General features: G+C 43.5%; 1 protein-coding gene across 28 annotated transcripts in view; it reads right to left on the bottom strand.

Annotated features, from left to right (window-relative positions):
- The window catches only part of TTLL5 (tubulin tyrosine ligase like 5), a 253,862-nt gene that overhangs the window by 138,817 nt on the left and 89,866 nt on the right, over positions 1–25,179 (bottom strand). For 22 of the 28 annotated variants that reach the window (XR_008309973.1, XR_008309988.1, XR_008309987.1 and 19 more), the window contains 10 exons: positions 20,615–20,653; positions 19,569–19,714; positions 18,974–19,289; positions 16,512–16,632; positions 15,025–15,171; positions 12,837–12,940; positions 8,239–8,366; positions 7,363–7,476; positions 6,474–6,545; positions 4,951–5,340 (listed from right to left, as the gene is read on the bottom strand). Coding sequence is in view for 23 of the 28 variants with exons in the window: in XM_053262483.1 (XP_053118458.1) it covers positions 4,951–5,340; positions 6,474–6,545; positions 7,363–7,476; positions 8,239–8,366; positions 12,837–12,940; positions 15,025–15,171; positions 16,512–16,632; positions 18,974–19,289; positions 19,569–19,714; positions 20,615–20,653 (1,577 nt within the window). In the remaining 5 variants the exon portion in view is untranslated. The remainder of the gene's footprint in view (positions 1–4,950; positions 5,341–6,473; positions 6,546–7,362; positions 7,477–8,238; positions 8,367–12,836; positions 12,941–15,024; positions 15,172–16,511; positions 16,633–18,973; positions 19,290–19,568; positions 19,715–20,614; positions 20,654–25,179) is intronic. The other 6 variants (XM_053262577.1, XM_053262567.1, XM_053262671.1 and 3 more) reach the window with 4 other exon arrangements.

Consider the following 25,179-nt stretch of genomic DNA (forward strand, 5'->3'; position numbering starts at 1 on the left):
AAGTCTCTCCGATCTGGCTGTTTATACTGGAATTTTTGTTTATTATAGGTTCTGTACCTCTGAGAAAATACAGACGGTTGAGAAAAGGCAGTGAATGTTTGGGCCGTACAGTGAGAGTTCTTTAACTTCACCATGGTTTCATCCGTCTGGGAGGAGAAGAAGCCATCACCATCAAAGGATAAGTTTTCTATCTTGACTTTCATATTCATTTCCAAAGGGGTGGTTCGTAACCAGACATGTCTGCAGAGGGAAACAAAACCAGCAGTGATACAGGATTTTGTTTTGGTAAGGTGTTTTGCAGTGCTCAGATGTTATCATGTGAGATTTGCAGATTTACTGGGCATAGCCAAGAATTTGTCTCGAAAGCTGTCAGGGAGATCGTGCAAATCTGCTTTCAGGTCATCCCAGATCAAATGGTGAAAACTGGCCGTACAAGTCATATAATTCACAATTTATAAGGAATGATATGAAGCTAAGTAAAATCTTCTGCCAATCACATCCAGTTTCCTGCCCTCTTTATCAACAGGTGCAGAATGCTTCCTTCCTGACTTGTTGCTAAGCACGCAATCCACAACAAGAGAGTTGGGAGGAGGATGCTTAAAAACAAAAGGGCCGGATTTTTCTTTCACCCTATAAAGACTTAGAGGCCCTTAGAGGTGGTGGTAGAGGCGACAGGAGTATATCAGGAGACCTTAGAAGCACTGACTAGTACAGGAAGCAAAGGAAGTGAGGTAGGTTGACTGGAGGAGGCTGAGGACATAAAAACATAAACTGGGTCCTTAATCACTTGAACAGGTGTCTGCAATTCTAGACCCAGAACCTTTGCCATCTCAATGACTTGTACTCTATATGACCTAGTCTCTTCTCCATCAAAAAGAACTAATTGTGTGGGAGACTGAGAGGTGGTCCTACATCCTGGGTAGGTATTGGAGGAGCAGGGACAACTGGAGAAGGTGGAGCTTCAGGGGCAGCAGGTCATTTAAAGGGTGATTCAGATATAGGTAGGGGCTCTATCAGCAGGTGTGCGTGGTTCAGAAAGAAGGCCTCAATTTCATGGTCTTCCACGACCTATAGTCGTCTAAATCATGAGAGACTAGAGAAGGAGGAGGGAGGAGGATCCCTGTAACATTCGCAATCATGAATATGACCAGGGTCAAGGGCACTCCATGAACTCCAATAGTTAAGTGGCTGTGATGGCAGCTGCAGAGCAGAATAATGGAACTTTTCCCTCCAATAGTAAGGGGTGTGTGTGTGTACCTGGGAGTATTACAATCTGGATATGCCAAAGACATTTTTGGAACAGGTGGAACGGAAGTGGTGTCATCGTCATCATAAAGGCCATGTAAGAGAAAACCCTTGAAAGTAGATGCTGAAGGGGTTGTATTGGTAGAACCCATAAGGGACTCTGAGCATCTTGTAAAAGATTTGGAAGATGCCAGGAAAAGCTCCTTGGAAAAGTGCTGGCGGTCCCTCTCCAAACCCGAGCCACTCCTATGAGAAGAGAGGCCTGGGGAGGAGGCAAGTGAGTGGTCAATGACAATTGGTGATGGAGGCTTTGCCAATATTGAAGACAGACAAGGCATAGACATTGTCGATATCAGAGGATGAAGTACTGAAGACTTGGAGAGGACAGACGTTGACAGTGTTTTCTGGACAAGCACTGTCTACGTCGAAGGCACTATCGTCAATGCTGTCAATGTTGAAGCCAACGCATGTTCCGAAACTAGATGGCAGTCCTCAGTACTGACAAAGCACAGTGATAATTGGAAGTGGCATGTCGAGTCAATGTAGGTGAGAAGGTCTCATAGTGTTGAGCTGTGGAAAATGATGGTATATGCAGAGATGACATGGAGGTCTGCAAGATGGAAGCCCCAGACATAATTGCTGTAACGGAAGATGGTACATGACAGCGCTTAGACTCTGGCTGGACAACAGCGTCGGAGTGGTCATGTTTATGTTTGTGTCAACTGTGTCAATCACCTTTATCGACTGACGCCGGCTTCTTAAAGGTTGAGTCACCATGGTATTTTGAAAGTGTAGAGGGTTGAGCGCTCAGTGTCCAAGTCGATGGTCAACAGTTAGCCAATGTCGGGAGCAATGAGGTCGATGGGCTCAGCATCAGGGTTGGGGGCCTGAGTGCAGATTCATACAAAGCAGCTTGTAGGTGAAGTTCTCTGCTCTTGCGTGTCTGTTTAGAGAATGACAGGCACATCTTGCAGAAGTTTATATTGTGGTTTTCCGCCAAACAAATCAAGTATCATGCCTGTCAGAGGACGCGAGGGTAGCTCTACAGGACTTAAAGCTTTTGAATGTCTTCTTTGAGACCATAAGGCAAGGGAGTAGTCTAAACTGAGCTGCGAGTGGAAAAACAGAAAAATTGTACAACTGACCAGAATTGAGAGGGAAATCCAAAGAATAGTCACAAAAATGGTCCAAAGTCAAGCTAAGTAAACAATAAATGTAATGTTTTCACATGTAGAGAGAGAGGGGAGAGAGGAGCAGAGCAGAACCTTCGTGATGCAACAAGTGGGGCACGAGAAGGCACTCACCAGCCAAAATTAATAGATGCATCTCGCGCACCTCAATATGCCAGAGAACACCTCATGGAGCTTGATATTCCTCCACAGGACTACTGTGCAGGCACAGAAGCCGGTTGTGAGAGAACATGGATCACCTCAGAGACAATAATATTCCTTGAAAAGGAGAGAATGCAGAGTTGAACACACACCTAAACACAATATTTTTTAAAAAAACACTCTCCCAAATTGTTTTAGGGGGAGAACGTTGAATCCAACAACATGTAAAACTAGCGAGACTAACAAGAAAAAATAAGCAGTGTACAAGATAAGCTCCCAGGTGCCGATAGTCTAATTGACAGTAAAAAGACAGTGAAGATGAGAGAATGGGTCCGACCCCCAGAAGACATTGTTCTCCAAGTACAGATGTTCAGAACTCACACTTCATGAGTGTTTGCTAGTGAAGCAAGTTCTGGGGATGCTAAGAGCTGTGTGCCCATTGCATATTAGTCAAAGAAACAGCCGCTCACAGAACAAAGAATTATCAATGACCAGTTCTATACCTGCAGCAGAATGAGATGGTAGAATGGACTGTTTATTGTCTGATTATTGCAGACTATAGGTGGCAGATACCATTTCTGAATGCTACCCCATGTAAGAAACTCCCTGCACTTAGAAAACTAGCACACTAGGGATAAAGATTACATTCTAGCCCTTCAGCTATTGTGCTAATTTACTTTCTGCAAGGTGATTTGGCTTTGTTTTATGTAGCGGAGCATTCAGAAATGTGATACTACACCTGGTATACCCATTCCGCTGTATGTGTAGACCAAGCCCAAGAAAGTGGCTATTAATTTGTGTTTTCCATTCATACTGCATTGCAGGTTACTTTCAGCTGCCTTTCACTTCACTCTAAGAAGTTTCACATGAGTAAACTTTAATCATCACTTCCTGGACTACTGGGGACCACTGCCAAGCTGTGTCATATGCCAAAAGCAGAAGCAAATTGATCCTATTTTGGGAGGCTGCTTGGGCGGGGGGCGTGGCGTGGCTAATCCCATGCATGGCAGCGAGAGTGACTGGGCAGTGGAGATTCCATATGCAGATAGGGAGTAGGAGCCTGTGAGAGCAGACGCACCATGGTGATTGGACAGTGGAGATTGCATATATAGATAAGGAAGAGGAGCCTGTGAGAGCAGAAGCACCATGGTGTTTGGGAAGTGGTGACTGCATATGCAGATAGGGATGAGGAGCCTGTAGCACTATGGTGATTGGGCAGTGGGGATTCCATATGCAGATAGGCAGGAGGAGCCTGTGATGGCTAAGGTCAGTTGGAATGCAACTGTTACAGGTCAGATGATGTTCTTGATTGTAGAGGAGAAGAATCTATCTATCTATATAAATAAATAAAAGGATAGTAGGCAGGGGTCTGCGAACAGAGGGGCTGTGAAGGAGGAAAGAGCCCTGTCAGGATAAGGAGGCTGCCGTTGTGTGAATTAGATAAGGAAACAAGATGAACAATATCTGTTAACTCAGGAAGAGAGCTAGAGGAGGAGGAGGAGGAGAAAGACAGAGGGGAAGAGCGAGTGGAGGAGAGAGAAAGAGAGAAAAAGGGAAGAGAGAGAGAGAGAAAGAAGGAAGAGCGAGAGATGGGCCCGAGCCTGTCAGTGACCTGAGAGGAATAAGCGGCCATGGCGGCACCTATTGGGAGCAAGGAAGGGCCCAGTCAACCACTGCTGCTGTTTGGGGCTACCGGGGTGATTGGCGGAAGGAGGCAGGCAGGCAAGTGACAGGCCTGGGCCTGACAGCAGCCTGAGGGGAATGAGTGGCCATGACAGTGGCGGCAGCAAGGAATGGTCCAGTCAACTGCTGCTGCTGCTGCTGCTGCTCCTGTGAGGAGGAGGAGGAGCGGGGCTCAGATGAGGGTGGGGAAGATCTCTTGGGATAGGGGACTGCAGCTTGGCCAATAGGTGCCAGAAATGCCGCAACTGCGACCAAGAGGTGTGAGGGGGATGGAAGTAACTGAATGGAGGAGGAGCAGGAGTACAGCTCAGGTGAGGTGGAGAGATCTCTGAGGGGAGGGGGGCTGTGGCAGGGGGTGAGGGGAGCAATCAAGTACTAGCGCACAGATGCTCTGTGCAGGTTAAGCTAGAGTGAGTGAGTGAGTGAGTGAGTGAGTGTGTGTGTGTGTATCTCACATGCACTCCATTAACCCAGACCTTTGCTAGAGGCAAGTTTCTGAATCTGATGAGTTGTATGTCTTTTCCACACAAGCCTCTTATAGAAAATCAGTAAGAATTCCCCCAATTAGATGTCTGCATAGCCACATCGTGACCCTTTGCACAAATTTCATCTACTATGGATATTGCTAGACAGTAGAAGAGCTACAATACTGTGCTAGTATTGCCACCAGCCAGATATGCCACCAGCTCACCTGCTTTTGCTGAGGATGGCCGGGACAGTCTCTGGCTGTAGATCTGCATAGCACTCTGAAAGGAAGAGAAGGGGCTGACAGTGTAACTGCCAGACAGACTACGGTGTAAGCCTGCACCATTTGAGGACAGGCAAGGTGCATTTTTTGCTGTGTTAGACCAGCTGTCAGGTGCTGTGCTTTGGAAAGAAGGGGAAGGAGTCAATCTAGGACCAGATGAAAAAGACAGGGTTGAGTGATGATCAGGCACCTGTGCATTTTCAGAGGCAGCAACATGCGAGGACAACTGAGAGTTGATGCTTTGTGGAAGGATGGCATCAGGAACAGGGGAAGAAGCAGTAGAGGGGTTGAGTTGTGGTACATTCTCTTCATCTACTGTTGGAGGAAGAACTCCTTTTTTAAAACAAAAAAACATGAGCATTTTTATAGTTTCAATAAAAAATAAATATAGCATTTATAACATTTTACAAACACGTATTAAAAAGGCACAATGTGGCTAAAGGGTATGAGAGATTATATGACACACTATACAACACAATTTTTCATAACAGATGTAGTTTAATACTGTGAAAATGCATTTCCCAACTGAATATCTCATTCCACTTTTAAAATGCTGTTATATTTCCAAATGGATTTTAATTTCACTAATTTAGCTGTATACATCTTACATCATTCCGTTATTGTAAGAAGAGATTTCCATTTAGCAGTAATTGCTAAATTTGCCATTAGAAGCATATTCCCAGTTAATTGTTGATAGTATTTAGTATTCCCAGGGAACAGTGTATCAGAGTTTAGTGAAATTAAAAATCCACTCAGCTGTTCTGAGCTTGCTGAAAAGGCAGGATATAAGCATTTTAAAAATAAACAGAAATAAATAAGTTTGTTTCGTTCTCTCTCTCCATCACATTTTAATTTGGGGACAATCTTACCATGTATATATGAAATGTGTTTTTAGTAGTACCAAAAGTCATAAATCCAACAAATGGCATTACCTCTTTTATAAAGGAGCAAACACAACAGATAAAAAATGTTATGTTTTTTTTTTGTTTTTTTTAAGATGTACACACAGACAGTGCTGGAGTAATGGCAAAGAGATGCATCTGCGTATCATGCAGAAGATCCCAGGGTCAATCTCTGCTGTCTCCAGTTCAGGCTACGAAAAATTCTATCTAAAGCCCTGGAGAGCTGCTGCCAGTGAGAGTAGGCAATATTGAACTAGATAGACCAATTGTCTGACTCAGTAGATGGCAGCTTCCTACGTCCCTAACTTTTTCATGATATGAGGATGAAGATAAATATGATATTCACATATTTTTGTTCCCAATTATGTTTCAACTACTGAACGCTGATGAAACATAAGGATTTTCTAACCCTCACAGGTACTTCCCCTGCTTTTCATAATACCATGTCAAATTTCATAAACATTATAAAAGGACTTCTTAAAAGTTCCATTTCCTCCCCCGCCCCCACCGCTATCATAAAATAAGCTATTTTTAAAAAATTGAAATCATTTGGTCAGTGCTCACCAAAGGGCATTATCGATGACTGACTGATACAGGCATGTCCCCTTCTGAGCTCACTACTGTCTACATCTTGCTCTGTCCAAGACAAATGATTTATTCCTCTCAGTGTTTGCCAATTTGAACTGAGAAAAACAGGTTGCTTACCTGTAACATATGGAGGAGCTATCTAGCTCAGCCCAGATAGTCCTGCGCAGGCGCAGAACCCATATTTATGAATTTCATCGGATCACTACCAGATCATGCACACACAGGATGAAAGGGACTTAAGCGATTCTTTCCCTTGACCAATCCATCAATTTGTTATTCTGATCAAAGATGGCATAACAGAAATATGGCAAAGAATTCCAACTACGGCATCTAGGTTAAGAGTTTTAGTTTGAAAATAAACTTGCCATATTAGTCAGTCAGCTGACTGGTTATTCTGTTACAGGTAGTGGCTGACTTTCCGAGCCAGGAAGCACCAGTGCAGCAAGAGGAACAGACTAACAGCGCTTCCAGATTAATTGCACCAGTATACTGGGCAAGGGGTATTTTTTAAAAAAACAAAAGCCATCTCCTCTTCCCCAGGAAGGCCTCTGTGCCGCCTGAAAATATGTCCTTGCCCCTTGCCTGGTGTACAGATGTAGTTAATATGGAAGTGCTGTTGGTCTGCTCCTCTCACTGCACCAGTGCTTCCTTGCTCTTAATGTCAGCCACTATTTTTTAATGTCAGGGGAAGGTTTGCCAAGAAAATAATCTATGGAAATAGCCACCAATTCTAAACATTATAATATATAATTATAATCTGTCAGACCCCATTATAATCTGTCAGACCCCAAAATTCAGCAACTGTTCCCAAGGCCGCATGCTGCAAAGAATAGCCCTCTCCCGATTTGTCAGGATTGTTACTCACTAGATGGTCTGGTTTCTTTGGACTGGCCACCTCTCTGCCCCTTCGTCACATTCTCAATATCAGTTAGAATTTGGATCCGCTGTTTTTCAACTTCTTCCATTGTTTTTGAATGATCTAAAATTAAGTTTAGAGTGGGGGGGGGGGTAGTCTGAATTGTTATCATGTTGGAAAACAACTTGAAGGATTGCCTTCCAATGTTTATTGAGATTAACATCACTGAATGGCAATGTACCAGGGTTTTCTGTTGTGGGGTCAGTGGGTGGTGATTTTCAATTATCTCTCCTTCTATCTGCGGCCACCTGCACTTCCAGAAATTATACTGTCTTAGAGAACCCCCAGGGACATAGTTTTGGAAGGCAGCAGTCTTCCCTCTAAGGCATGTGCGCGCTTCGTTTTTTTAAATGTCCAATCAGTTAATTTTAGGTCCCGCTCAGGTTGAATCAGGAATGCCCCACTCTGAATGCATGTGCACACAGACTGCCTTGATACTGCTGCCCAGAACAAAATTCATTCTGCACACAGATGAAAAACATTAGAGAGAACACTGGAAGGCAGAAGTGGCTGGAGAAGGAAAGGGCAGATCACCGGGGGGGGGGGGTCACCCTTCCTTCCCTTTATGTGATGAAAAACCCTGGAGCATCGACACAGGATTAGTCTGGATGTCAATTACTGCTTCCTAAAACTGGCATATAATTTGGTGTTGACAGTATTCTACAACTACAATCCCATCCAAGTACTGAAAAGTACTACCAATTCAACTAATTTTTCATTTTCTCCACACATGTTATAAGAAGACCAAATACTATATCCTAGATTTCTCCAAATGTCTATGGGTGGTCATCAGAAACAGTGGTCAGCAGCAAAAGAGATTCTCACCTCCCTTGGCTTGGCTTTCCAACTGGCTATTATTGTGCTTTGAAGCTCCAGCATTTGTTCCCAGGAAGACACTTGCTGACTTATTCTTGTGTGTATAAAATGTTAATACCTCTTCCAGATCACTTTCACTAAGAGTTAAAGAACAAAAAAAGCTAACATAACTACAATGGGAATATTTAATGGCACTTTTGGGGCAGTAGCAAATGAAAAAGATACAGAGAGAAAAGATAATAGGCAAAAACTGGGGAGGGGGTTTGAGAAAACTGCTCAGAGGGATTTCAGTTGAGATTCCACACAGGGCATGAATAAAGTCATTTTTTTAAAGGGCAAAGTGTGCCATTGTCGTTTTCGACTCCTGGCGCCCACAGAGCCCTGTGGTTGTCGTTGGTAGAATACAGGAGGGGTTTACCATTGCCTCCTCCCACGCACTATGAATGATGTCTCTCAGCATCTTCCTATATTGCTGCTGCCCGATATAGTACCCGTGGGGATTTGAACTGGCAACCATCTGCTTGTTAGTCAAGCATTTTCCCGCTGTGCCACTTAAGGTGGCTTAAAAGAACAAAGCACCCCTTTATTACATAACATATTCTGTTTTTAGGGGAGAATCAGGGACCTATGTGAAATTGTTTGAGTTGCCGTTCGTTTGCGCCATTCTGCGGTCTAGTCACTGCTTAGGTAATGTCTGTTTTTATGCTTAAAGTTGAGGAGGAAGCAAAGAATGGTCGTACTAGTTTAGCCAAAATGTTTAACAGTAAATCATTGTAACTGTTTCTTCCGAGGAGCTGTGAAGTTCCTGAGGTCCGGGTGCATCGGCGGTCAGGAAGAAACTGAATAACAGGCGCCTAACCGCCTCAATAGTTGCTGCACGGCTCATGCGGGGGCGGTTAAAAGGTGTCGGGAGGAGCTAATGAATACTACCTGAAGCAGTCCTGCGCAGGCGCAGAACTCATTTTTATGAGTGTCGAGGCACTCACTATCCAGATACAAGGAGCAAAGGTGGAGGTTCAGCAGGGAGAGGTTCCCTTCTGCTGCACCTGGAGGTTGCTGGACCACAGTTGGACGAACATCTGTGATGCAGTTCACGGTTTCAAATTGAAACAGTGGGTTCTCCAACCCGGTTTAGTGTTACATCTGAATCTGGACCCATTATCTTCCTAGATTACCTGGCCCATTGCAGTAACCTGTCAGGCCATTATCTAGGTGGCACTGTGGTACAGCGAAGCTCAGGCCAACAGCTCCCTTCATCTGAAAGCTGTCCAGTGGTGCAGGAAGAGGCACCTGACCTCTGCGGCAAGATTTCCTGGTCCAAGCACCCTGTTATCTTCTATATCTTCATTTATATTCCTGACCATAGATAAGTATCTAGCTAGGCAATAGCTGCAGATTTCACAGAAGGATTTGCTCAAATGCCTTCATCAAGAGGCCATTCAGATTATAGCAAGTTTCAGTCATACATATACACACACACACTCTAAAGAGTGAGGTAATCGAGTAATAATCCAATGAAGGAGATTAGTCTAGTAATAAATAATATCATCATCAAACAACAGCAAAAGTTAACTGTTCAATATGGTCAGAGACAATCAGCAATTTACAACAGTCACAGAAATAGTGAATATGTCTGTTGACAGAATTATTATTAAAAATTCCACCCCAATAACTCAGCTCCCTGTCACTCCTGGGATTAGTGCCAATCATTCAATTAACACTACTTTAGAGCTATAGTTCAACATCTTTGTCATAGAATGGGATTTTTTATCTTCACAGATGCAGCTTTATCATTGTGTGGGAAAATATGAAAGAAGGGGGAAGTCAGCAGGAGGGTAATCTTCATGTCCACAGTATGGTATACCAAATTCTTTTACCCTCTATAAAGTTATAACTATGCACTTTTGGGTTTTTTTAGCAGATAATATGCTGGCCATAATTCTTTGCACTCAGCTGGAAGCAGAGCTCGAACCAAGCAATGTACAAACTACAGCTCTTTCAAAGAGAATCAGAGAACAATTGGCATTGCATGCCTGAAGGAGGAGTACACTAATTTTTACTATCTTGCTGCCCAGTAGTCTGAAAAAATGAGGAGTAAGAAAGCAGTATCTTCCTCCCAGAAATCTGAACTGCTCACTAAGAGAAATACTAGAAGGTACTCACCTAAGGCTTTCCCCAGGGTCCAAACGGCTAACTGTGCAAAGAGGCACTTTTAAAAGTGGTGGTTATCTCATATTTAGCAGGGGGACAGCAACTGTCCCTAATCAGCCCCAGCACAGCATCCCTCCAGTGGCAGTTGCTGGTGTCTCCCTATGCTTCTTTTTAGATTGTGAGCCCTTTTGGGAAAGGAAACTATCTTATTTATGTTTTTATGTAAACCACTTTAAGAACTTTTGCTGAACAGCAGCATATAAATATTTGTTGTTGTTGCTGTAGTTTAGTTAAGTAACCTGGGACTTGGCAAGTTTGACTCTTTAGCTGGCTTGAAGCAACATAAAATTTGCCTGTTCCAAACACCAAGATATCAACTAAGGTAGGATTAAACCACATGAAACCACTCCAAACATCTTTTGTGCAGTCTGGAGTATTTGATAGAATCTTGAGAATCCCAGCGTTTACTTTGTGTAGCTCTTTCATGAAGAGAGAGAAATATTTGAAAAAAGAAACTGCACAGGATCAGAAACAAAGATGAAAAGCACTGTTCTGCCAACATGATTTCCAAATCTGCATCTCAAGATTTCTTTTCCAAGGATATTCTCGTTTATTCTCTCTGTCTGCAGCCTCTTTCACTCATACATACATGTAGTAATATCCTGGGGCGGGTGTGGGTGGGTGGTGTTAAAGTAAGTGCAACTTGTCTGACTGTACTTTGGAATAGTGTGATCATAAAAATTGCAAGTTGTGTTAAATGCATTAAAAGTTTAGATACTTTCTAAAATGGCCCTCAGTGCTGACCAGCTGCTCATCCCTATATAAAGGACATTACCATAAATCACAACACATACTTTTGGGTTGTCTAATGCAAACAGAGCAATATGGCTTTGGGATGGCAGTAGGTGATTATGTCTGTGTACCAAGGACAACAATATTACATTCCATTGAGCTGAAGAGAATCCTGCTTGGCCAAGCACGGTACAAGCTAGGTGACGCAATGGCCCTTTCACAGTTTGGAGACCACAGGAGCTAAATGGCAAAAATCCTATTCTGTATTGTTCTTTAGTAACAGTCAGGAGGGAAAATGAACAAGAGAGAAACCCTTTTCACACCTGCAAGTGCACAAATAACAGCATGCAGAGAAGGGAATGGGATCATGCCCACTGATCCTGCCTGTGCACCAGCCTCCATGCATTCAGTGGAAGGTGCAATCAGCTGTACATTGTCATGAACACCCATGGTTAGATGACCTCTCACACTCCAGTATTTAGATTAACAATGAGCTGTATCAGGAAACTGTATGTGTAATGTTCCAATCCAAATTATACACCACACACGGATTCATGTTCCTCACATGGTATTGTACTAACAGTTAGCATGAGATAAGAAGAGAAAAAGCTTCTATAGAAAATACTAGTTTAATTATTTGGCTTCTAGTACAGCATGTATAGACCTTATAACTAGGCAGCATAAATTTGCCTCCCCGGCCAACAACTGGACTACAGTCTCCTCACCCCCAGCTAGCCACAGTGGCCAAAAGTCAGGGATGATGGGAGTTGTAGTCCAACTTCTGCCAAGTTGTGCAACCCTGCCTTTTAACAGACAAAGCTTGTCATCATCATAGCATTGATTACAAAGGGCTTTACACAAACAGTAGTTTCAAAGTGTACAGGTTCAAGGAGCATTGTTCTTACTTACAAACTACAGAGTAATAAAAAGTCAAGTGAGGAAGCACAAAGGCAACCCAAATTTGGATTTGGATCTCCACTTTTTAAATCCAAAATTTTTCTTGATTATACAAAATCATAACTTAGTAGAAGTGTCAGCATTCAAACATCACACGCAATTTTGTTTGCTGCAGCTTCTTTGCTTTGTTGTGACTTTAACTCAAATGTATGATTAACCCTTCACGTGGATTTAAATCCCTCATCAAACCTTATGTTTGAGCAACAAGATACACTAGTTCATTCCTTAAAACACATCCTGAGCTTCAGGTGCAAGGATTGTTACAGCCTGTTCTTCATGATCAGGAAATCTGATCATGCAAGACTCCTGATTATATTAAAGAGTTTGTGCATGTATAGTTTTATATACCTTCACTGAATAGGTGGAGGTCAGTGACGAGGGCAGTTGGTGGATCCCACTCCTTCCTCCACATGTTCAGCATATGCATGACTGAAGGTGTTAAAAGAGCTAGGGAGGCAGGCAAAAGTAATACTTTATGCAGGAGGAAGGCATAACTCAGTTGCAGAGCACAATGCCTTGCCTGCAGAAGATCCCATGTTTAATTCCTGGCATCTCCAGGTAGGGCTGGGCAAAATCCCCTGTTGGAAATCCTGGAAAGCCACTGCCAGTCAGTCTAGAAAGACTGAGCTCAACAGACCAATTGTCCAACTCAATACACGGCAGCTTCATATGTTCATATTTAAAGCAAAAGTAAAGTTGATTCATACCTTGCCTTAGTAACAAATTCCTGAAAGCCATCAGCATCTATGCTGTCCTCCTCCTCTTCCTCTTGTTTCTTTATTAACTTGTTCTGAGCCATTTTGTCTGTTTCCTGCAAATAAGCATCATTAATCTTTTAAACCACACTTTCTACATTGAGTGCTTCCAGATGGGGTACTTGAGGCAGGAAGGCATAAGATGAACTCTATGCATCTGACATTCACAATGCCAAATGGGAACTACTGCACTGATCTCCATGCTAACCCTTGGTCATAGACTCAGCAAGATAGCTACAGATATAAGTATGTTCACATGTTTTCAGGTTTTTCTCCAGAATTAAGACAAGATACTTTGTCCTGAAATCTCAGTGTCAACATTCCATAGTATCTTCTCATAATTCTAACTCTGCACTCCAAAGATGTTGCTATTAGGTCTGATGCATGTTCCTGTATATATCTATCCCACCCACCAGGGGATAGGGGCAAAAACAAAAAGTAATAATTTTCCATTAGTAATTGTTCTTTATCACCATGATATCACCATGATATCATGATATTCAGTCAAGATATGAGGTCTGCTTATCTTGCTCAAGGCAAGGAACTTTATTTCAAAATCTCTACTACATATCCATTTCCCAAACTGAGTGAAATTAGTTTGTACTGGGACCAAACTGTATAATAAAAACCATACATGGCTTTAAAAAGTGTCAGTACATTAAAGGTTTATTTCTAAAAGCCTAATCGATTAGTTCTTGTTCTAAGAAAGCATGTATGGTTATAATCTGATCTACTATGCATATTTATAATATCAGTTTACTAAACTAAAACACAATCTTGGTGGATGAGAAATAATTCCAATACTCTGATATTTTCGAAGCAGTCAGATTCTTTTGTGCCACCCAGATGTTGAGCATTAACTCCCAGTACAATAAGAGCCAACTTATACTTATCAGGTTAAAATGTGTCCAATTTTAAATAGTAAAATACACATGATGCATGCATGTTTCAAAGGCTGACTTGCCCTACTAGAACACCACAAGGGGTTGTCTTTTTTTGTGAAACTCATCCATCCAAAGCTGCGTATTGCACTCACAAACAAGAGGGATATACATGCAAGCATCCCTTGACCACTGGAAACCACCCCTTAACCATCCTTTTTTCAGCTTCCATCAGTTAGGGAAATTCCAAGTTGTAAAAAGCAGTTTCAGACAGACCTTTTGTTAAGTAAGAAAGGGGGGGGGGGGACAGAGAAAGAGGCAGAGCACTGAATAACAGAAAAGTGCTGCAAAATATTTCCTACACGTGCATACTCACTGCATATCTAAACAAAGACCTTTTTAAAGGTATTGTGGGCAATTCTAGACACATACACATTGTTAGTCAATTATATCATTAAATACAGTAAATTCACACATTAAACACATTCCCCACCCTAAATAAGTTTAATAACAAATGTTAAGACCACAGCAATTTGGCTATCAAAAACCAGACACAGGACACCTTGACTATCAGTTTAGACACTGCTTTTATAGGGTTTCTCTTTTCATTAGGAATCTAATCTAAGGATGTGTATGGAACCGGCTCCCTTCGAGCCTATGGTGGGGCGGGGGTGGCTTTAAGGACAGGAGAGGGTGTGCTTACACACACACACCCTGCGGCGCTTCTCCCTCAGGAGCTCTGCAGATAAACAGTCCCGTGAGGTGACAGCATACCTCCTTGTCGCCCCATTGCTCCCGTGACCAGAAGTGACTGGAAGAGACTGGAAGTGCCTTGTGTGGGCACGCTCGTGATGCAGGCCCATGCGCAAGGCACTTCCAGTCACGGAAGCAACGGGGCAGCAGGGAGGTACATTGCTGCCCTGCAGGACTGTTTATCCATTAAAGAGAAACACGAAAGTAAAAGCTGAAAAAGCAGAAGCTTCTGCCTACCCTGTAATATCTGAAACAAGATCTGAGAATCTCACAACGTTATCTGTGAGCTCCAAAAGTCATTTGGAGCTGATTGATCATCTGTAGGTATCACTATTAGGCAAAAAAAAAAAAAAAGGTTTAGCTTTTATCACTATAATAGAAGGTTGAAAAGCAGATATATAAAGGACTTCTTGTTCTGCTTTACTTACCTTTACAACAACCAACCAGAGCAGAGCACTGCATTAATTCTGTTGCACTAGAACTCAGCTGACACAATCCATACCCACCTTGTCATAACAGATGATGAATTCACCCAGTTGGTGAGCCAAGATGCGCCTACGGTCATAAAGGGCCAGGCGCCGACTTGGGAGTAGCATCCTCAAAGACTGTTGAAGATTACTGGCTGCTCGTTTCAAGAAACGAACTACCAATTCCTGTTACCATGAAACAAAGTTAAACAGGTGAATCTATCTAGTTCTCCTATGTTTTACTCAGACATGGTATCTTGTTGGGGTCACAAGGAACGTGTTGTGAAAAAGTCATTATGTAACATTGTCAAAGGTGTGACTCTACAGACGAAGAGTGACACGGAAGTTCAGGGATTCTAAAGCAGACTGTTATACAATTTCTGAGCCATCATGCCTCACACCTTTGTGTCCATGGATTCACTGTTACTGAATGATTTTTGGAAATGTTTCTAAAGATACGGCAAGCTTCTAAATAACTCTGACCATATTTACTGTCACCTTCACACATCTCTGGCACTACCTATGGTCACATTCGCCAGGCCTCATGCCTTGTACCAACTCTAGCTACAAAACCACACCATTCCCACTTCCACTACGTCACCAGCCAGTGGTACTTTTGGTATTGGAGAACTGCCCTCCCGGCAAATTGAGCACTAAAGCAAGACGCCTGCTGTGAGTGTTTAGTTTCAAACACATTCTGTCTCCACTCTGGATTTACTTTTGGTTAGGTGCCCTGCTAGCATGCAAATGAACTGCTTCATAGCCAAAGCGTAGAGTTTCACAGCTTGCCTCTCACTAGCATTATATTAATGCTAGTGAGTCGGCTTGGTCTGTTATTTTAAACATTATTTTTCACAGCACAGCAGACAAAGCAGCTCTCAGAAAGCCAGTTTCAATTTTCCACTTGGAAAGAGGAAGGGTCACATTTTCCACTGAGGCAAACTGATTATTCCCAATTCCTGACACAAGGCTTTTAATCTATGAGCTACATTGGCTCTTTACCCATAGCCTGTTTTCACAGTGTCTCCATTTGGGCTAAGAAAACTGCCAGCTGAGGGCAAAGACTAGAACTGTGGACTGACTGAAGTCATTAAGTGCTATAAGGCAGCTGTTCCAGATGCAGTAGGATAATTCAGCTCTTATCAGAGGGAGTCAGCAGACAACTCAAAGTCAAGCCTGGAAACAAAGTCACATACATATCATTCGAGAGGTGGGAAAGGCTGTGCAAAAAGGCAGAACTCTGAGACAGATGTCACCTCAGTTATGCTCTGTTCAGTGTATCTCTACCCAAACACACCTCTTCTATTTACTCTGCACACAAACTGCACCAGTTTCAAGGAAGGCATTCTAGCCATTTCTGTCGAGAAGCAAGATGAAATAGCTCTGCAATGGTTAATAACATTTAACATTCCTGCTCCATCCTAGCTGATGGGAATCAGCTTCACACAGACTATGATTCAGGAATGCCGAGTACAATCAGCTAGGCTCCTCCCTGAAAGGAACTGGGCAAGCACACAGTTTCTTACCATCTGCTCATCCTCCTTGGCAGCCCAAGCAGCATTCTGGATCTGATCCCCAGCCTCCTTCATCAGGCGCAGCTGGACACGCTGCAGGTAGGCAGAGAAAGCCCTGCGAGCCTGAACTTTGCTGTGGAAGCAGAGAGGCAGAGGTGGCAGTCCAAAGAACAGCTAGATCCCTTTGCTTATAGATCCAAACATATTAGCAGCTAACATTGTATACTGAAAAGGGCCAAAAGAGTATTGTAGAATCTGGGTCAGCATATGGGGTGGGGTGGGGGACGTGCGTGCACACATGCATACACCATACAGGTTGCCAATCTAGAAGTGAAAAAAGGAAAGGATAAAGCAGATTCTATTGCTTCATAATACCACAGCCAGTCTATTTTAAGGCTTTTATTAGGGCAATCACAAATAGAATAACATGTTTAAATCCATTTTAAGGCGTGTTTACTTCCTTCCTAAAGTATACCTCCAGAATATGGGTATTAGATTTACACATTTTCTCAACAGAACAATGGCTAAAAAGGTTATTTCCTAAATAAGGACAATAGGGAATGAATGTTTTCCACATCCACTACAATAGTATAAGCTGGAAATAACGCATCAACACTATGGTTCTTGCATAATCTAAGGTTTTGAATATGACTGGATATTTCTGGTAATGTCTGCTAGTTTTGCAAAAAGATAGGAAGTATGGTGCCTCCATATATAGATATATGACTAAGATATGGGGGAAACATGTAAAACCTCAAGCAGAAGGTTGTATTTTCAACAGAACATGAAGCTGTCCTTTGGAAAAGCTAAAGAAACTATAGCAGAATCATCAGCTCACTTATCTTCAATATGAGAATTGGGAAAGAAAGCGAAAGTTAGATCAGAGTTACAAGGTTAATCCAGAATTTATGGTCTTGCACTCTATTCAGACAGACCAAAAAAGGCAAATCAGGTAAAGGTGCAAACGTTTTCCTGTGATCACCTCTTGAATTCAAAGAATGCTTTGGACCATACAGGCAAACCTTGCTATATACGAGGACTTTATATTCGTGGTTTCACGTATTCACTGGTGTCTAATTGACACCCTATTTTATTATCCACAGATATGAAAGGGTTAAAACCCACATATCTGAGGTCCCTAGAGGGCCAGAAGTGACCATGGAGGTTATTTCCAGCCACCGTTTTGTCAGGAGCAGCCATTTTGTGGCTCATTTCTTTTTTAAAAAGCATTTTCCCTGTGATCTTTCACGGGGGGAGGGGGAATTTGGGCCAGGGGCTGGATACCCGTGGAGGGGACTTTTTTTGCCCATTTTACAACTTCCAGGAATCTAAACCACCACCCCCATCCCATAGAGTCAATGGCTTGGTATCCATGGTCCACCCCCACCCACTGCGGAATGGAACCCCTCCAGATAGCAGGTTTGCCTGTATTACATGATAATCCCCGGAGACAGAACTGCAGAGTTATCATCTTGGCCTGCTATGCAGAGTGACAAGGTATGGCAACAAAGTATGAAATGCCCAGACATGACTCCTGGAGCTTGATGGTTTTGACATTAGGCCACATGTGTGCATAAGCATAAGCATGCATGCATGCATGTGTGCGCTCTCTCTCTCCTCTCCCTAATTAAGATACATACAACACCAGTCTTGACATGGAAACTTCCCCAGACAAGAGAGTGTTAGCACAAACTGGATTAGAAATATACCTACCTCCCACAAATGACTACAATAATGAAAGTCCACTGGCATACAAAGGAATATCTAAGGCATTTTTTTCCACGGGCATTTTTGGAAGGTTTAACATTTTTTATGAAAAGCAACACCAGCAAGAATTAAAAGTGAAGCATTGCAAACTAAGAGCATTTTACTTTAGAAGCTACAATCCCTGCTACAAAATTAGAATTAAAGAGTATTGCTGGATCAAATCAAGGGTCCATCTAGTCCAGGGATTCTCAACGTTGGGTCCCCAGATGTTATTGGACTTCAACTCCCATAATCCCTAACCAAAGGCCACTGGGGCTGGGGATTACGGGAGCTGAAGTCCAATAACATCTGGGGACCCAACATTGAGAATCCTTGATCTAGTCTAACATGCAGTTTGCAACTGTGGCAAGCCAGATGCTTCTGGGAAGGTTACATGCAGGACATTGAGGGGACAGCCATCCCTACATCCTTTGTCTCCACACCTGTTATTGAGCACTAAACCTGGGAGGTGCCATTTAACTATCCATTGGTAGACTTAACTTCCACAATCATTTAATTCCTTTTAAGTCAGAGCTAGTGGCCATCACTGCACCTTGTGGCAATGACTTCCATAAGCTACTGATTAATATTTCACATTCAAAAATCCTGGATATGGCATAACAACTTACTTTCTGTGCAGCCACCATGCCAGTGCATGATGTCTAGATGTGTTTCACAAGCAGACAAAGAATTTCAGCCTATGAGACTGACCTCATGAGAACTCTTACCTTAGATTCTTGTTCTCTTGCAGACTTTTCAGCAAATTAAATGGAGGTTCATCATCCTTAGGTGCAGGCTCTGTCTTGTCTTGAAGCAACGGCGCTTCATTTACAGGTTTCTGTTCAGTGTCCTTCAGCAACTTCCCTTGGCGGGCAGCCTCCACCTGCTCTGACAACTGTTGCTTACATTTCACCTGCATATCCCTGAGAGAGCCAGCTGTTTCACTCTGAGGTACCTCCAGCTCTTCATCTTCTTCTGCTACCTCCTCCTCTTCTTCACTCTCCATGTCTGACTTGAGGACAAAATCAGCTGACTTTGAACTTCCTGTTAGAGTCAATATATTCCTAGGTCTCAACAGTTTAGCATCAGTAAACCAGGATAGAAAAATTCAGACTCCCATACGTATCATTCAGTACTCACAACATTCACTCTGTGTATATTAAGGACTCCATTCTAGAAATAAATAAGTGAAACAAGATACATACATAGCCTACATTTGAGCCTGGTGGTGGCTAGGATCTACACCTGCAAGATAGGCTCATCACCTTTTAAACCAGAGCAACCACATTTTGATATGGATAAATGGTTAGGACTCCCAAGTACCTGATAGTCTCGCCCGTCTCAGTTTGCCCAAACGTCGCCTTCGCTTCCGGACCTCTAGTGACAGGAGTTTCCGCTCATATAGAGTGGCATGCAGTTGAGCATTATAATCCATTATTTCTAGGTCCAGATCTCCAGAAAGAGCTACTCTGCAAAACAACAAGAATAGGAAGAATCCTCAATGCCTTTCTTCCTCAGTTATGGCTAGAGAAACATATGAGCTACCCTTCTTAGTGAACCGCACACTTTACCTGTACCACCAGATTCTAATACATGTACAGCAACAAATGCTGAAACTTGACCAGTTTCTGCTCTTATTATTATTATTATTATTATTTTTACATTTATATCCCGCTCTTCCTCCAAGGAGCCCAGAACGGTGTACTACATACTTGTATTTCTCTTTCACAAAAACCCTGTGAAGTAGGCTAGGCTGAGAGAGAAGTGACTGGCCCAGAGTCACCCAGCTAGTTTCATGGCTGAATGGGGATTTGAACTCGGGTCTCCCCGGTCCTAGTCCAGCACTCTAACCACTACACCACTCACACTATCCCTTTCACAGCTTTACATGACTATTCTATTCTTCAAAGCAGTATACTGTTTATGGGGGTCAACACCTGCAGAAGTGGATGAGTGGGCAAACAAGCAAGCCCATCTACCCAAGTACATTTATACTAGAATCCTGTTTGGGCCTTTTAGCATTTTAGATTTACTGAAAGCGAACATGGGCTCATACACAAGTTCAATCTGCTCACAAGCAGCTAATAAAATTTCTTCAGCACAATAATCCTTCAACCAGTAATCTGGAAATAAGTCCATCCAAGGCTACTTTACCCATTAAGGCAAAAAGGAAAATAGACTTTTCACAAAGCTCACTTTACAGAATTGTTAGACGGCTGAACAACACTGTTCAACAAGCCCCATTTACAAGAAAATGAAGCCTCTTACATGAAGTAGGAGCCTCATATCAAATCTAAAGAGAAATGCATAGTCTAAAATTACAAAACCAGCTCCTTTGCTTTACTAAGTGCACTATCAAAGCCGCTTACCGAGTTCGTCTAGGAACTGGACCTCTTCTTGACCCTCCCCTGCAGAGGAAGAAAGAAAAGAGGGCAGATTCTGATCACACCACAAATACAAAGCAAAGCACAGGAGAACTACACATTTTCACAAGGACTACAGCACTAAATTTGTAGCGCTCATCGAAAATGGCATCTTCAGCTCAAACAGCAGGCAATACAAATAAAAGGACTGCCTGGCTGGGTCAGAACAAGATCCATTTGGTCAAATATTCTGTTTCCAATATCAGCCAGGCAGTTGTCACTGCAAGGTTCACAGTCAGTGAATGCTGTCCACTCCCTGATTGTTTTCAGCATCTGGTAATCAAAAGCACAATGCTTGTACATCAAGGTCAACATTCAGACCAAAGCTGCACATGCACAACATTCAGTGTGTATAGCAGGCAAATTCTGGATCCCCCTCTTCCCTCTGTGTCTCCTGAAGATACATCCCAGAGGTTTGAGGACCAGCAGGGACATATTTTCAGAAGGCACAGAGGAAGGGGAAGGAAACCAACAATAATTGCCCATCCCCTTACTGGACACATGAAACATTATTCAGTATCCACATTAGTCAAGTTAGCTGGAAGTTCTTCTTGGCTACCCCATTTAATAGCCACTGACAGCACTATGTTGACTTGTACAAAAGTCCTACTATGTGAATTACTTTCAGGTAAATTTGTATAGGATTGCAGCCTGACAGAGCCATTCTTCACATGTTTGTCTAATTTTTTCAAAACCATGTAAGTTGTGACCACCGCTGCATTTAAGCAACTCCACAAGCTAGTTATATATTGCGTGAAACAGCATTTCCCGGTCCTGAACCAACAAGCTAAGTTACACATATGGCCATTTTCCCTCATGTGTCTGCAGTTTTTAGATTATAAACCAGCAAACAGGACCATGTGATATTTGATTTGTTATTGTAGCCAACTAGTATCTTTAGGTATTCTAAAACTAAAATGATATCACCAAGTTCAAGTGTGAGAAAGAGAAAAACGTTTCTCTACATCTACTCATACATTCTATGAACCTCTATCTTGTTCCTGGCTTATGTCACCTTTTCCCTAAACTAAAAAGACTCAAATGCTTTCACTTTCTTTTGTGCTCCAAATGAACAAACATTTTGGTTGCTCTTTTTTGTATATTTTCCTGTTCTGAGATGTTCTGAGATGAGGGTGACCAGAACAGTATATAGTTTCTGAACATGGTCACAAATATATATATATATATGTATATGTATATGTATATGTATATGTATATGTATATGTATACAGTGATGCATTATGATATTTGCTATACTATTCTCAATTCTTTTTCCTAATTTCAGAACAATGAATTTGCCTTTTCCATTAGCTTGGCACACTGACGTCATGTTTTCAATGAGCTTTCCATCACAAACACAAGATCTATTTCCTGAATAGTCACAGCAAATTCAGAATCCCATCCATCTATGTGCGGTCACAAATTTTTGTTCAATTTAGCGTTTGTTTACATTAAATCTTATCTGCCATTTTGTTGTCCATTAATTCAATTTGCAGACATCTTTTTGGAGCTCTTCAGTCTTACAAGGAATTTCACCATCCTGAATCATTTGATTTGATCTGCGAACTTCACCACCTCAGTATTTACTTCAGACTTCAGATAATTTAAGTAAATTAAATTGGCTTATTAAATCTAGCAGGGAGAGAATTTTTAGCTGGGTACATCAGGTTCTAAATGCCTGAGAGAGGGAGTGGTCTCAGCTCCACTGAAGGAAGCTATTATCTGACCACTCTTAAAGAAACTCAGTCTGGATCCAGAGAATATACAATTATAGGCTCAAGGTACTTGAGCATGTAGTGGCTGACCAGCACCAGGCACTCTTGCAGAAAACAGATTATCTAGATCCATTTCAATCAGGCTTCAGGCCTGGTTTTGGATCAGAAACTGCTTTGGTTGCCCTGTGGGATAACTGTGCAGAGAAAGGGCGGGGGGAGTGCAACCCTGTTAATTCTCTTGGATCTCTCAACAGCTTTAAATACCACTGACCATGGTATCTTTTTGGATAGACTGGCTGAGTAGGGTGAGGGAGGCACTGCTTGGAGGTGGTTCCGCTCCTACCTCGAGGCCCGTTTCCAAAAGGTGGTGCTGGGGGATTACTGCTTTAACCCTTGGCAGTTATGCTTTGGGGTTCCGCAGGGTTCCATTCTTTTCTCTAGGCTGTTTAACATCTACATGAAACCACTGGGAGAGGTTATCTGGAGATTTGGTCTGAGATGTCATCAGTATGCGGATGACACTCCGTTGTATCTCTCTTTTTCATCACACAGGTGAAGCAGTGACTGTCTCAAATCAGTGCCTGGTTGCAGACATGAACTGGATAAGGGTTAACAAGTTGAGACTCAATCCAGACAAGTCAGGAGTACTTTTGGTCAGTGGTTCCTCTGCCCAGAATGATGTTCAGCCTATTCTGAATAGGGATGCACTCCCGCTGAGGGACCAGGTTCGCAGCCTGCGGGTGCTCATCGATCCAGCACTGTCACTAGAGGCTCAAGTGGCCTCTGTGACTCAGAGACCTTTTATCCGCTTTGGCTGATACACCAACTGTGACCTTACCTGGATAGAGATAGCTTGGCCAGTTACTCATGCTCTGGTAACTTCTCGCTCAGACGCGTAACTGGGGGGGGGGGGGCAGGCAGGGCACGTGCCCTAGGCACCACTTGAAGGGGGCGCCAAAATGCCGCTGCCCTGCCGCGCACCCCCCTTCAGATCTTTTAAGATAATCAGCCAGGCGGGCAGTGGGTGCCCCACTATCATGGCAAACGCTCCTGGCTCTGAGGCGGGCGGGTGCTGCCGCTGCCTGTTTTGCTGCTGCCATTGATTGGCCTTTGATGAGTCCTTGCACTTGCACGAGATCTCCCCCGCTGGAGTCTCGCAACGTCATCACTCACATGCACTGCATGCTGGCGACGAGAGCGTCTGTGCTCCTCTCTGTTTCAAGGCTGCTGCAGTGTGCTGCATGGGGAGGATCCAGCGAGGAGAAGACCACCGACCAGTCTGAGCCTAAGCCTTGCTTTTTGCAAACTGAAACTGACCGCCTTCACAATAAAGTGTGCAGCTGCAGCATCAAGGTGTGTGTCTGTTTTTTGTTTTTAAAAAATGTTTTATTTAAATTTACAGGGGGAGGAGGGGAGGGTTGAGGGAAAATGGTTGGGCCAGGCATGATGTCTCAGCATCAGTGGGGTGTCTGGGGGGGTAGCGGGGGTGCCCCATGGAGGCAGAAAACCTGCCCTTTCCCCCCCTAGCCTGAGCCATGTGTTTAAAAAAAAAAAAAAAACACTGTTTGCTTTAAATTTATGGGGGAGGGTTGAGGAAAACGGTGGGGTGCTCAGAGCTTCCATATATGCTAGTTGAAGAGCCGATGGTGACGAGAGAGCGTGCCCTGCTATTTCCCCACCCCGAGCAACCGACAAACAGCTGAGAGGCGGCTGCCGCGGGTAGCACAGAGCTCTCTGTGTGTGTGTTTTTAAAAACCTTTCTCTTTAAATTTACGGCGGGGGGAGGGTTGAGGAAAATGGTGGGGCGTGTTGGGGCTCAGGCCAAGGCACTGGCGACAAGAAAGCCTGCCCTACCCTTTCCCCCGCTCCCCAACCAACAAAAAGCTGAGCCATGTTGTTGGTTTTTTTAACCTTTTCTTCAAATTTACGGGGGGGGGGGGGTTGAGGGAAACGGTGGGGTGTGTTGGAGCTCAGGTGGTGTCTGGGGGGGGGCAAGGAGGTGGGTCGGGGTCACCCCGCAGTTTGAAGAGGCGGCAGCGGGAGTGAGGAGATAGCCTGCCCCTTCCCCTGCTCTCCACCAACAAACAGCTGAGAGGCGGCTGTGGCTGGCAGCACAGAGAGATTCAGAGAGAGACCCTTGGCTGAGTCATGGTGTGTGCTTGTGTTCGTTTGTTAGTTTTTTTAAAAAAGTTTATATTCTTTTGATTTTAGGTGGGGGGGAGGAGGAGGGTGGCTGAGGAAACTTGGGGTCTGTGTGGTGCTGCTGCTTGACTCTTGAGCAATGCGCTGGCAGCAGTTGGCTTCTTCAGAAGCTCAGGGGGTGTCTCAGTTTCGGCTAGGAGTGGAGGTGACAGAGGGTAGTTTCCCTCTGAGGCACTGGGCATGAGGGGAGCTTCCTCCTCGCAGCACCTGTCCCCTCCCTCGCCGGGCTTCAGCTCAGCAAAGGAGAATAGAACCTCTCTCTCCTCTACCTGTGCCAGGGCGTGCCACGAGTGATAGAGAGAGCCTGCCGTTTCCCCTGCTCAGTCCCCAACCCGACAAACAGCTGAGAGGTGGCTGCGGGCAGCGGCACAGAGAGACTGAGAGCATTCCTGCTTCCAAAGGGACCACAAGCATAAAGGCAACATCCCCTCCCCTATTGATTTCAGTTTCTCTGTGCCGCCGCCCGCAGCCACCTGTATTAGCCAAGTTGCAGAAGCCAGTACAGGTATGTAAACTGGCAATTGGACTAGGGTTAAGGGATTGGGAGCAAGCTTCAGGACTGCTTGGACTTGTTTTTTATGTGCATAGATTTTC

This window comes from Hemicordylus capensis, chromosome 1, assembly GCF_027244095.1.
Source record: "Hemicordylus capensis ecotype Gifberg chromosome 1, rHemCap1.1.pri, whole genome shotgun sequence".
Taxonomy (NCBI): Eukaryota; Metazoa; Chordata; class Lepidosauria; order Squamata; family Cordylidae; genus Hemicordylus; species Hemicordylus capensis.